Source organism: Xyrauchen texanus, chromosome 19 (genome assembly GCF_025860055.1).
Source record: "Xyrauchen texanus isolate HMW12.3.18 chromosome 19, RBS_HiC_50CHRs, whole genome shotgun sequence".
Lineage (NCBI taxonomy): Eukaryota > Metazoa > Chordata > Actinopteri > Cypriniformes > Catostomidae > Xyrauchen > Xyrauchen texanus.
This window is the reverse complement of record NC_068294.1, coordinates 2,583,832-2,598,796: the sequence shown is the minus strand read 5'-3', so window position 1 is coordinate 2,598,796 and position 14,965 is coordinate 2,583,832. Positions and strand designations below refer to the sequence as shown.

The 14,965-nt window shown below is 38.7% G+C and overlaps 1 protein-coding gene across 1 annotated transcript in view; it reads right to left on the bottom strand.

Annotated features, from left to right (window-relative positions):
- Positions 1–14,390, bottom strand: part of LOC127659530 (X-linked interleukin-1 receptor accessory protein-like 2) — a 564,853-nt gene extending 550,463 nt beyond the window's left edge. The window contains exon 1 of the mRNA XM_052149394.1: positions 14,284–14,390. Within this exon, the coding sequence (XP_052005354.1) occupies positions 14,284–14,390 (107 nt within the window). The remainder of the gene's footprint in view (positions 1–14,283) is intronic.
- Positions 14,391–14,965: the final 575 nt, after the last annotated feature.

Genomic DNA, 14,965 nt, shown 5'->3' with positions numbered 1-14,965 from the left:
TACGCATTTCGCAAGACAGTTTTTTGCAGCTGAAGCCCTGAATGTTCACTGCACTTCAGCTGTAGTGTGCTGCTGCTGCTGATGATGCTGCTGGGACATCAGACAGCTTCTCCAGGAAGGAAAAGAAGAGGCTGATGACTCAAGACACACTAGGGTGGTGTCAGACTGGTGAATTGTAAGCATATACTGTACAGCCCATGACAGAAAAACCACTGCAGTATAAATCCCTCGAGACCCTCTGCCTGTCCAATGAACTGTGGATGAGATGTTAAAAAATCTGAATACCCAAGAGGTAAAGGATGTAGGCCTACCTCTGTTTCATATTTAGTCCTTGATGTCAATCTACTGAAAGGTGCTTATATTATACCATCCCGTCTTCCAACATGAGCTCATTTGTTTTCAAATGTATTGTAGATTCAGTGTCGTTCTACCTCACATACTGTAAATTGATGTACATTTGTACTACTTGCCATCATACAAGCAGCAAAAAAAAAGTATGACTGTTAAATCATTTGATATGGAAATTACAGCAAAACAGTATATCATTAATTCAAGTAAATAGTATGATAATAATAAATAATATAATTAATTTGAAAACAATAATTTAAGTAACATATTTACTTATTCCATCCCTGAGTAATTTAGAGTTGAAACAACCCTTTAAAAAAGTAATTTGCTAAACGAAAATCAGTTTTAGCTATTAGCAATCAATTAGCTATTAACAATAGGGCCTAACTACATTGAAGCATTATTTATTTTATTAATGTTTAACTATCAGCATTAAACAGCATTTTAACCTATACACCATTTTGTGAATACATTAATCAAAAACAGTGGTAAACAGCAGGATTTAACAAAATATTTCAGCAACAAATAAAATGATGTGGAGAGTATTCCAACGTGACCACATGGGAAGTCGACATGTTGCTTCCAAATGTTCCAGTAGATATGACATCAGCCCCATTATGCCGATTTACTGACAAGTGTCAGACATTTTTGCATCATTTTAAGCATGTTTATATTCTCCTGTAGCTAGGGTTGCCACCTGTCCCATAAAATACAGGATCGCCTCATATTTAAGATGAAATGATGCATCCCATATTGGATATGTAAGCCAGTCAGATGCCAAAATTGTTCAAGGGGGGGCCCCTTTAGTGGGGTAAAGTTAATTCAAGTTAAATATTCATTGAATATGTGCCTACATTGAGGGACCCTCTGAAAAATCCACATATTGAGCTAAAAAGTCAATGGGGTCCAAACATTAATTCAACTTGCATATTGTATAATGCAGACAAGGTTATTCAATTATATACCAAATATATTACATTGGTTGTAGTATGTTCCCAGTTGATATACTGAAGTACTACAGATCATATTTTCCCAGAATGTCCAATTTTTTGGATGCAGTATTCCATTATTACAACAACAAAAAAACTATAATTATACCTAGTGGAACAAATTGCTTATCTGTAGAAAGTAATCCCACCGAAAGCCTAGTGCATCCTTCTTACTGCAATTATTTATATATATATATATATATATATATATATATATATATATATATATAATTTTTTTTATGTTTAACTTATAAAAGGCCTAAATTAAATATAAATTATATAATAGGCCTAATAATAATACTATACAGTAGATTATATACTGATGGAGTGCACAAGCAGTGCTTCAAGCACACTTCAGTTAATCCAACATTTACAGTACAGTGGTACATATTATAAACTACTGCGATGCACAGTTTTTTCCGATTAACATGTTTTATTATTATTATTGATTCAAAGATATAAGAAAAATACAACATATATACATTGAAACAACATTTAGCCCCGCTATTACCCCCGCATATATATATATATATATATATACTAAACATACACAATTAAAACTATACTTCTCTCTCCACAGCCCCTCCCCGAAAGTCACCCAAAAATGCTAATAAACTGCCCCATTTCTTATCAAACAAATCCCAAAACCCCAGCCTTCTACATGATACCTCCTTGAAAGCTGCCACCCTACCATTCCCTGCACACCACTCCAGAAATAAAGGCACTCCAGCCAACTCCCATCCCCTTAAAATAAGCTGTCTGCCAATCATAACACTGGTCAGAAACCAATTTTGTATGTGTTTATCCCACATATTGTTCACAGCCCCATTGCCCAAAATACAGAATCTGGGGCAAAATGAAATTTGAGTGACCAATACGTCACAGATAAAACTCCAAATATTCTTGGATCTTAACACACCACCAAAAAATTAAATACGCTTAAGAAGTTAAATAACCTTCCTTCTTTTTATGAGGTGCCCCAACCCATTCACATTCCACGTGGAGAGACAATCCACTCATATTAACATTTGACATTTTGACATATGAGAAAAAATTGATTGTGTTTTCAGTAATGAAGCCGTGCAACTTGTACTACATACAGTATCAATGGAAATACTTACAGTAAAATGTTCATGTAACAATATAAATATATATGTAATATAATATATGCAATTTCAAAACATAATATTTATTGATGGAATACATGGAATTTGTACAAAAGGTGACCACATTTATGGAAAACTAATAATAAAATTAGCTAATTCAATATTTTCAAATTTGCTAAATCTATATGTACCAAATTAGAAGATCCCCTGTATAATTAACAGTATTACCTGAGAGATAAATTATGGGTTTGTTCCAAAAGTTACTGAGATGCCTCGCTGTCTCCTACCAACATAGGTAGCTGTCTTCTATGTATGTCAGCAAACTAACTGAATGTTCATAAGCCTCATAAGACACCAATTTGGAACATTCCACAAAGGTGGCAGCTCCTCACGCACAGAGCAGAGACTCGACTCGCAACTGATTTCAAAACAGGTGATTCGAGAGGAATAGCGCGATTCTCTAATGAGCATAAATATTCATAGCGCACACACATTTTAGGTAAAACAGTCATATTTCTATCATATTAAATAATTTTTCTTCGATTCTTTTCAGTATTAAATGTACTATATATTTATAGCAAAAATATATATCACTTCGTCCACCATATTGGATTGGCTTTTCCACCGAGCTCATCACAGTGCATACTGGGATTGCATACCCAGGGGAGGATACATTACAACATACGATGCTACCTAAGAATTTGGCTAAAACGAGGGAAGCATAATAAAGACTTTTTGAACTTTTGTACTTTTGGAACAGCCTTAACGTCGGGATCACACCTATGATGTCTAAATAAAATGTCACCTCTGGAAGAAGCTCACTAAGTTTTGGAACAGACCTTATTTCATATATAAGCAAAATGGACAATGTGGAAATACACACAAAGTAATCAGAATTAAAATGAATCATAATCAAATCGATATCTATCTATCTATCTATCTATCTATCTATCTATCTATCTATCTATCTATCAGTGTGTGTGTATATATATATAAATATATATATATATATATATATATATATATATATATATATATATATACAGTATATATGATTTCACCCAATATAGTATGCAGGATTGTACATTTTATTTTCATATTTCACTTTTGATCCTTTTAATCACATTTTAAGCTTGAGTACAAATTAGCAAATTTCACATTCTATCAATGTATATGATGTCATAAACATTTTATTTTTAATAATTATACAAGCTGCTGTCAATGTTAAATTTCATAAAAATTTTAACAAAATGTTCACAAGGTTGGAAGCTAATGAAAATAGAATTATTAGTTATATTATACAAATAATAATTGATTTAATAACTGCAACTATATCAAAACTACTATGCAAAAACTTGCATAGATTTGTTAAAAATTTGTTTTTCTTAAATTCTTTCATATTTACAGTGTTTTCTGAAGTAAAAATATTTCTGTGTATTATTGTGCCTTTTAAATGTTTATGTATTTACACATTTATTACACTTACTACATTACAAAATGTTGTAACATGTTTGTTTATATGCACTTGTGCCATTTACATTAAGTTTACATTGATACGTATCAGTGGTAAATTAGTACTGTCTCTGTAAGAGAATGAATGCTCCACCAGCAAGTGTTTATAGTTGAATGAGCGCAGCGCACATTAATGAGAGAGAAGCTGCACAGTAGTTTTTCCCTCATCTGTGCAATGTATGATTAGAAATAATGTTTTTTTTAATTTTTATTTTTTTATTACCAACTGACTATAAAAAACAGAAAGTGTTTTTAAAAGAGACATGAAATGAAAGTGGGGTGCCTAGGTCTCGTCTTAGGACACAAAATACATGGAACGCAGCAAAAAGAAAAGTTTGCTTGCATAATGTGTATCGACATTTACAAATATTTATTCTACAAATTCTCAAATTCAAATCTACAAACTCTCAAATTTTGAAACACATTTACCTTGTAACAAACATCCAACAGGCGCATTACTGGTTAACAGTCATTGGTAAATGCTATGTCAATGCCATTTCCTTCGCACTCATGAGACACAATACGCTGCAAAAGAAGAGGCTGAATCCAGCTTCTTAATCAGTAAAAGGAATGCAGCACTTAAGTTCTTTGTTCACCACTACACAACTCAATCTCTGGCAGTAAAATCTGAATATCTACTCTATCTACTGGAAAAACCTTTTGAAAAATGTATTTATTACTGCACATCACAATAGCAAATGAAATGGAAAATGAAATTTTGCAGAAGTTTGCCTATAGGTGGGAAAATAATTTGATCTACTATAAATGAAATATAAATATAAATTAAGTCTAAAATAAAATGTACAGGTTGTAAAAATGAACTGCCTTCAAGTATAAACATTCAGTGTTTAGGCTAATGTACACATTTATATATATATATATATATATATATATATATATATATATATATATATATATATATACTGTATATAAGCCATATATACACAGACTCTACTTACTCTATTGACAGATTAGCATCAGTGTGTCCCAAATCATGGTACATTAAAAACAGTATGTCAAAGGTGCATAGAATTTTATTTCTGTCTACTTTCAAAGTATACAGTGGGTACGGAAAGTATTCAGACCCCCTTAAATTTTTCACTCTTTGTTATATTGCAGCCATTTGCTAAAATCATTTAAGTTAATTTTTTTTCCTCATTATTGTACACACAGCACCCCATATTGACAGAAAAACACAGAATTGTTGACATTTTTGCACATTTATTAAAAAAGAAAAACTGAAATATCACATGGTCCTAAGTATTCAGACCCTTTGCTGTGACACTCATATATTTAACTCAGGTGCTGTCCATTTCTTCTGATCATCCTTGAGATGGTTCTACACCTTCAATTGAGTCCAGCTGTGTTTGATTATACTGACTGGACTTGATTAGGAAAGCCACACACCTGTCTATATAAGACCTTACAGCTCACAGTGCATGTCAGAGCAAATGAGAATCATGAGGTCAAAGGAACTGCCTGAAGAGCTCAGAGACAGAATTGTGGCAAGGCACAGATCTGGCCAAAAAAATATCTGCTGCCCTTAAGGTTCATAAGAGCACAGTGGCCTCCATAATCCTTAAATGGAAGACGTTTGGGACGACCAGAACCCTCCCTAGAGCTGGCCGTCCGGCCAAACTGAGCTATCTGGGGAGAAGAGCCTTGGTGAGAGTGGTAAAGAAGAACCCAAATATCACTGTGGCTGAGCTCCAGAGATGCAGTCGGGAGATGGGAGAAAGTTGTAGTAAGTCAACCATCACTGCAGCCATCCATCAGTCAGGGCTTTATGGCAGAGTGGCCCGACGGAAGCCTCTCCTCAGTGCAAGACACATGAAAGTTTGGAGTTTGCTAAAAAACACCTGAAGGACTCCAAGATGGTGATAAATAAGATTCTCTGGTCTGATGAGACCAAGATAGAACTTTTGGCCTTAATTCTAAGCGGTATGTGTGGAGAAAACCAGGCACTGCTCATCACCTGTCCAATACAGTCTCAACAGTGAAGCACGGTGGTGGCAGCATCATGCTGTGGGGGTGTTTTTCAGCTGCAGGGACAGGACGACTGGTTGCAATCGAGGGAAAGATGAATGTGGCCAAGTACAGGGATATCCTGGACGAAAACCTTCTCCAGAGTGCTCTGGACCTCAGACTGGGCCGAAGGTTCACCTTCCAACAAGACAATGACCCTAAGCACACCGCTAAAATAACGAAGGAGTGGCTTCACAACAACTCCGTGACTGTTCTTGAATGGCCCAGCCAGAGCCCTGACTTAAACCCAATTGAGCATCTCTAGAGAGACCTGAAAATGGCTGTCCACCAACATTTACCATCCAACCTGACAGAACTGGAGAGGATCTGCAAGGAGGAATGGCAGAGGATACCAAATCCAGATGTGAAAAACTTGTTGCATCTTTCCCAAAAAGACTCATGGCTGTATTAGATCAAAAGGGTGCTTCTACTAAATACTGAACAAAGGGTCTGAATACTTAGGACCATGTGATATTTCAGTTTTTCTTTTTTAATACATGTGCAAAAATGTCAACAATTCTGTGTTTTTTTGTCAATATGGGGTGCTGTGTGTACAATAATGAGGAAAAAAATGAACTTAAATGATTTTAGCAAATGGCTGCAATATAACAAAGTGTGAAAAATGTAAGGGGGTCTGAATACTTTCCGTACCCACTGTACATCTGTGCATGTTTATTAAAGCTGCACTCAGTAATTGTGTCCTCATTTAAAAAGTTTTACTTGTAAAAATGTTTATTGATATTTTGAAACATAAAATTGTAAGCACTCGCAAGAGATAAAGACTCCAGTGATATCAGTAAGCTTATAAAAGCCATATAATTCTACATGGAGAGGGTCCACTCATGGTGGCTGCCATGTTAGAATCACATGACCAGCCAAATACTACTTGCTTAATCTGAGTAACCGCCCTGTTATTAAACCCTTTCACTCAGGGATTCAATAATCATGACTGGCTGTGTATTGTGAATTTCTACAATGGTATTGATATCTGAAAACAATTGTGGTTGAATAATGCTACATCCAAGCCTCTAGGTGTCAGTGTAAGCCCAAGATGGCATGTTATTAAAAAAAACTGACCAGACCTTTAAGTTAAAGCGGTCATGTCATGCATTTTTTTCCCCTTATTTTTCCACTTATAATGTAAGTCAACACAAAAAATATATATAATATTAAATTAAATTTTTTCAACCCTGTCTCTATCTCACTGTCTGAAACACTCTGTGCTCTCCCCTTTAAGACTTCATTATATAAACCCAATGTGTTAATTGCTAAATGTCTCAATTTATTTGAAGTACAGAATAAAGCTACTACAGTTATTAGACTGAAATAACAATTAAAAACTGAACAAATTTTGGACAAAAGGACAGGTTTTCTTTCATTAAAGCACTTAAGATGCTCTGTGAAAATTCACATGCTGATTCACATTATGATTATATCATAATCATCGGGTTTTCACAAAAACATTTATAATTTGTAATTAAAAATAAACAATTAAAATAGAAAATGCAAAATAGAAACATTTTCACAAGTAGACTCATACTTCGGAAAATCGCATACATTTGCATGTCGGCACAGCCATTGACCAGGAAAATAAAAATGGCACTCCATGTCAAAAAGGTTGCTGACCTTCTTCTACATATACTACTAGCGTATACTAAATTATTGTCTTTCATTCCACTCCGTGCTACGTGTTCTTCTTACATGATTAAATCATTTAATCTCACGTCAATATTTTGTGAGCATTATGTATTTCTTTGGTGAGTAACCATGCATTAAGCATAATTTGCTCCACATTAGAGTTCTGATCACAGCTTACGTACATATCAAACAAACACAGAAACAATAGTTTTAAATTGATTACTTACCAGCATTACTATTGTCTCCAATTTAGTTGCTTCATCTTTCAATATAAGTTTCTTTACAAAGTCTGAATCATAATAGTTCTCAAAAGTGTGCTGAACAAAACATAAAAAAAAAATTTGTCATCCTTCAGAAGGCTTTGCAGAGACGCTAAATTTTCCCCGAAATCGCAATGTTTTTCTTAGTTAAATAACAACAACAACAATGGTCCTCTGGGTGTATAGCAATGAATGTACCTGTCCAGCTGTCATCATTCATTATTTCTGCACACCAGTGGAGAAGGATACACAGTAGCTATATACAGAGCTCCAAAAAGGGATGGGAGCTCCAAACTGCCAACAAAGATATAGAGAGTCCCTAACCTAACCTGGAAGTGAGGCCCTCATTTAAACTTGCAGAAATAGTGCATAATCACACTCAGCAATTGGAGAGCGTGAATAATCGGCTGGACGAGGCAGAGCGGAGAATCATGGCAGTGGAGGCATCTTCGGAGGATGCACAAACCTGTGCACTCACCCTTGAAAAACAAGCCGCTTTGCTCTCTGAACACATCGATGACCTGGAAAACAAAGGCTGGCGTAAAACATCAGAATTTTAGGCCTTCGCGAAGAGGTGGAGGGTGCTGATGCCGTTACCTTTCTTCAAACATGGATCCCCACATTTCTTAACCTGCATAATAAGGGCAGTCGTATTAAGATTGAAAGGGCGCATCATACGCTGGCTCAAAAACCGGGTGCTAAGGACAGGCCACGGCCGCTAATTGTCCGGTTCCACAACTACGGAGATAAGCAGAGAGTTCTAGATGCCAGCCGGAGGCTGTTGGCGGATGGAAATTTGTGGCAGGAGGACAGCAAAGTGTCATTCTAACAGGATTTTTCTAATTCAGTTATACGTAGGCGTAAAGAGTTCAATACAATCAAACAGCGACTTCGAGAGACGCTACGCAATGCCGTATCTGACCAAGCTACATGTGATTATTGGAAGCACTTCTAAAGTTTTTGAGACGACAGATGCAGTTTCGCAGTACCTGGACAAAAATGGCACGAGGTCCAACACCTGATCCCCCTGCTGCTGTGACAGGCGGGTGGCGAAATGAATTGTTTTCATAGTCTATTCTCTTATAAGTATGTAGCGATACGAGTATACTTGTATATTTTATTTTTTATTCTCCCTTTCTGAGTGATGAGGGCTGGTCTTATAATTTATGGTTATATCTCAGGTGGGTGGTTGGCAGGAGGTTTATGGGTGTGTGTGTTTTTTCGGACATTTTGTTTCTGGAGGTTTAGTGAGATGAAGTTCTGTCCATCTATTATTAATGAAGACCAGACAGGGTTTATTAAAGGCAGAACCTCTACTCACAATGTTAGACGGCTTTTAAATATTATTGAGCTCAATCATAATTTTAGTTCTAGTTCTCTCATTCTGTCCCTTGATGCGGAATAAGCTTTTGACTCTGTGGAAAGGCCTCATTTATTTTATACCTTAGAAAATTTTGGCCTTGGAGAATGATTCATTAAGTGGGTGCATACTCTATACAGGTCCTCTTGCAGCGGTCATTACCAATGGTCACAGATCCGACAATTTTCCTCTATTCCGGGGTACCAGACAGGGCTGCCCTCTCTCTCCATTGCTTTTCGCAATAGCAATACAGCCACTTGCTCAGATAATAAGAGAGGATGTGGCGCTGTCGGGGGTGTCTCTGTGTGGTAGACAGCACAAAATCTCCTTAAATGTGGATGATATGCTTCTCTTTCTCTCATATCCCGAGGTGTCTGTGCCAAGATTTATAAACCTCATTCAGGTCTGGCTTGATCTCGAATCCTCACAGTCCAACTGCCCTTTACAAAACCTTTTATTTGTTCATAATTCAAAGTTGAGCAGAGTTCTGTGTAATATTCACTTAGTGCGCAATACTCTCAAGGCCTGGTATGTTTTACGAAGGCTGGAAGGCAGGATCGACACAACCTCTCTTCTTTTGACGGTTTTGAATAATCCTGAGTTCTTGCCAAGTACTACAGACCCTGGTTTTAGCTTATGGCATGCTCTTGGCATATTTAGGATGAGGGACTTGTTTGAGGAGGGATCTCTACTCTTCTTTGATTACATAGTCTCAAGATATAATGTACCTAGGCAACATTTCTTCAGATTTTTGCAAATTATAAACTATATCTTCAAAAATACTACTCCCACTTCTAAATATTCATTCTAAGTTATTGAGAAAATCCTTCTGAACCATCCTCCACACAAATTGATTTCCCTTTTTTTATAAAGCTCTATGCTCCTATGGTACAGTTAGTACCTCGCACCTCAGATTGACTTGGGAACGAGACCTCGGAGTGGATATCTTGGAAGACGGTTTGGTCCCAGGCCAATAGGCTCTCAGTGTGTAACAGGGCAAGTGCCAATCAGCTTAGGATTCTGCACAGAATACATATTACGCCTCATATATGACACAAATACAATTAAACTCTTTCACCACTCTGCCCTAAATGCAAGTCGGATATAGGAGATTATATTCATTGTATATGGGGTTCTCACATAATCCAGTCTTATTGGTCAAGGGTTGTGGTTCAGTTAAATAATATCTTTGTTTTATCTGGCTATGGGGCTGGATCCTTTGTCACTCCTTCTGGGTTTTCCCTGTAAACTCATTTCTAACAAATATAAAAGATGGCTTTTTAGCTTATTGAACTTTGCTGCCAGGAAGAATCTACTGATGTCATGGATCAGTGATAAGCCTCCCTCCATTAAAGGCTGGCATGCAATTGTTAGAGAGACTATTCTTTTGGAGCTCTTGATGTGCATCATTCATTCTACAACTGACACTTTTAACTGCATATGGACGCCATATCTTGACAGCATAAATGCCGTTGCTAGTGATATTCTGTGGTATGGTATGATATAATGTGCCAGAAGTGTCTAGATTGCATATGTATTCTCCTTGGTTTAGGTTGGTCCAACTGTACATGTTGTTGTCTTCTTATGTACTTTTGTTTATGTATCCCCATTGTTGTGTGTCAAGCAATTTGTGTTTGTTAACATTTTGTAATTTGTTAAATTTAATTAAAAAAATAAAACAGAGCACTAATCCAATTAAAAATGTTAATTAAATCACAGTATTTGCTCTTAACGATCACACTGGGCCATGTAGCGAACTGTTTATCCATCAGAAGAAGAAAGTAAAGCATCTGGCACACCACACGTCAAAATAAAAGCACAATTCAAAATAAAAGCTAGATGCCTGAAATTGAAGAAATTGAAACATCACAGTTACTGTTGAAACCTCAGGGAACGAGATGTTGTGTCAAATGAAGTGACACAAGGGGTCTTCCTTGGGAGACTTGCATACCTCTGAACTTGAGAAAAGGCCAATGAGAAATTGGCTGACAGAATTTGCATGTCCCGCCCCCGGACATACGGGTATAAAGGGAAGGGGGCGTGCATCTGCCAGTCAGGTTTTTGCACTGAGGAGCCGAGAATAAGGTACAGCCGTTTACAGTGGTAGGTCTAGTGTCGTGGCAGAAGGGACACAACGTCTCGTTCCCTCCCTCAGGGAACGGAGGTTACAACAGTAACCGTGACGTTCCCCTTCTGTCACTCACTCAACGTTGTGTCAAATGAAGTGACACAAGGTGTCCCATTCAAAAGAACTGCTGAGACAGGTGCAAGCAGGCTGCTGCATGCTAGAAGCAACTGTATCAGCTGCACGTAACCCTCCCCAATGCCCCCAGAAAAAGATGTCACATACAGACAGGTCCCAGCACCCCTGAGGGGGGAACAGGTGCTACATAACTAGCATGGGAGCAAGCCCAGCAGCCGCTGCCTTTTCTCTCTCTATGTCTCTCACATAGAGTGTGAAATGGCTGGGGCTATCTTAATGCTATGAAATGTGTCAGGGAAGGCAGTCTTTCCCGATCCTATTCTTTCAGGGGGAAAAGACCCTGCAGAGGCCACATCCTGCCCAGATTAGGGGGAGGTGACATGTGGCCAATACACCAAGTGGGTTGTGAAGCCGCACATGGTAGCGGTGTGGTGGTAGGTCCTGCCTGATGAGGGAGGAGCTCTAAAAGCATGGCGACCAAGGGCAGTGGGACTGCCCAAGGGAGATGAGGGTCCACCGACAGGGGGACTGTACCGCAGAAAATACATCACAGGTAGTTGCCTGAAGAGGGAATTAAGCCTGTGGAGCCCTACCCCAGTACAGAGCACCTGTGGCTCGTAGTGGGTCTGGTCACAAATTGTCCGCTGAATTAGCAGGCCAGAAGGCTAGGTAGGAAGAACATCCAGGAAGCAACACTTAGTGGCTGACCTGGGAGAGAAGGTGCACTGGGATCAACTTGGTGAAGGGCGCTGGGTGAAAGCGGAACACCCGGTCGGTTGTTCCGCATTAACGTGTTCTACTGGCTCGGACCTGACAAAACATGGAATGAGACCAACTCAACCCTGAGATTGTAAAATTCTGTCAGACAGAATGTCACTGCATTTTTTCCTCCATATTTTAAAAGGATAAGGTGGTTGACTGAGACTGTCAGTCTCTAACATTATGTCTAATATCTTTTTTGCGTTCCACAAAGTTACACAGTTTTGGAACAACATGAGGGTGGGAAATTATGACAGAATTATGATTTTATGGTTGAACTATCACTTTAAGGACGCTTATCAGATTTGGACAAATCTGTCAATTAGAAGAGAATTAGAAATTATCAAAATCTATAGAATATGAATTATTATCAAAGACAACTATTAATTATTAAAATCAATAGAACATTGATTAGAATAAACATGATCTTATTAATCCTTCAAATCAACAATCGTCAATAATAACTATCAATTATAAAAATCAACAGAATATTAATAAGGATTAATATTGCCGGGGCACCACTCTGGAATCAGGGACTGATAACCAGACAGTATAGCAGTCTCAATATAGGATTGTTCTCATAGGAAAGTTGACGTCCAGAGAACATTGACATTCAAAATGAAAACAGTGAAGGCTTGAATCCAAGCACTGACATACCCTGCCATCCCTTGGCACAGGTGTATGCAGAACAATATCAAAACACTTCTCTTAAAAGTACAAGTTTATTGATGTTGTACGAGAAGGAGGGAGTCCAGTCTGGCCTGTAGGTTTTGAATGTACCTGTACATGTGTGTGCAATAATTGCCGTGATGATCCAACCACTAAGGGGGAGCCCGAGGGCAACCAGACTGATAGGGTGTTCTTGGTAAGATGAAGATCTGCTTATGTGACTAGGAAATATAATGATCAAGCCAGTCGGTTTGAGACTGAACTTCACTAATTTCGTCCATTCAGCCTGAAGCTGCTGTTGAAGGGCATCATCAATGATGAGGTTGTGACTTCTAAATGTGTCCATGATCTCAATTTACACATCATGTTTGTCGACGCTGAGATGATGGAGGACAGTATCGTCAATGTGTATGTTGGCTCCTTGGGAAATCATTGAGAACACTGTCTGGTTTGGTAGCATTAGTTTAGTGGCTGTATCATGGCAGTCGTATGACATTTGAATGTCTGTGGCTGGTGTGTTAATGAGCTCTACCTTTGTCTCTGTTCCTTCAACTTTGACAGACATGCTACCTTAACACTTTTGTTCAGGGGATTTGGCTCTTAGGCCACAGAGGAAGTTATTCACCTCTCTAACAAAGGGATTGCTTGGACAAACCCAATGAATGTCCTTTGTCTTGGTTCAAATGCTTAGTTTCCCTAAGGATAAGGTAGAGCGAGGGGTCCTCATCGTGGTAGGCGAGTGTTGGTGGTGTTTTGAGGTGAACATGTGTGTTACCTCTCCGATAACATTCAATACAGGCTTTAGTTGGTATATATTCTGACTTTCTATGATGGGTAGATTGAGGATGAATCCTATTTCGAGGTTCTGAGGATTTACATAGATTGGAATTGCACTGACAATTGCACTGACCTATATGCCAGGTGTATCTGTGAAGGTTGCACAACGGAGGTAGTAGCAGATCTAAGGATTTATTCGACACGGTCTAGGGTAACTAGGTAAGCTGGAATCCTCCAACCAGACTGTTGACTGATGAGCTAATTTCCCTGATGAGGTCCTGCCTTTGATCTTTAACAATCTCACATATGTTATGTACTCTCTGACAACCTCTGACAAAGTCACTAAAGCATGCAATGTGTTATTGAAAAGAGCAGAATGAAACTTTACAGGGACTATAGCACTCTGAAGGGTTTTACCCAGGCCCAGTAGTTGTACTTGGAGGAGGAGACTTTTTTGGAATTCTGGCATTTCCTCATCGAGTTTACCCATGTGCCTTTGAAGCGCATTGATGTTGAAAGAGTTGACAGCTGAGAGGCCAATGTAGCACAGTAACCCGATTGCTGATGCTGTGGCATGTAGGCCATAGGCATCAGGTGGAGTTTCACACCTCAATCTCTGCCATTGCTGTTAACATACTTTTTAAGCATGTTGATAATTGTGCGGTGTGCACATTTGACCTGTCCAGATAACTGGGGAGCATACGGGATGTGGAAGTTGACTTCCACAGCCACGATTTTGTACATGGTAGTCACGACGCTTGAGGTGAAATGGGTGCATCAATCCGAATCAATGGAGAGGGGTAGCCCCTGCGACTGAACACATGGTTCAGCAGCAGGACTGTGTTTGCTGTGGCTGTGTCGTTAGGGGCAGGTAGGCATTCCAGCCACTTGGTGAAAGCGCAGGTAAACATGAGGAGGTACTTGTTACCTTGTGAGGACTTGGGGACTGGTCCAATCAAATCCACCCGGAGGTGGGACGTCTGGAACTGGCTACATACCAGGCATTCTTTGACATAGGAACGGATGTTGTGGGCCAACGATGGATAATCCCGGTGGCCTCCGATAAAGGGAGTCATGAGCGAAGGCTAACATCATCCCCCTATGATTGGTTAGGATAACCCAGTGAGCTGGTCCCAGGTTCATTTGGGTACAGACCAACAAACCTTTCTCCAGTTTAAGACACGGCTGGTCACAAAGGAGAGCATGTAGCTCCTCCGACTCACATGGTGGGGTTTGAGAGGCCCCTTGTGTTGCAGGTTTTGCTACCCACTGCTTAACGATGGCCAGGTCTTGCTACTGCATGGTTTACAGCACATTTT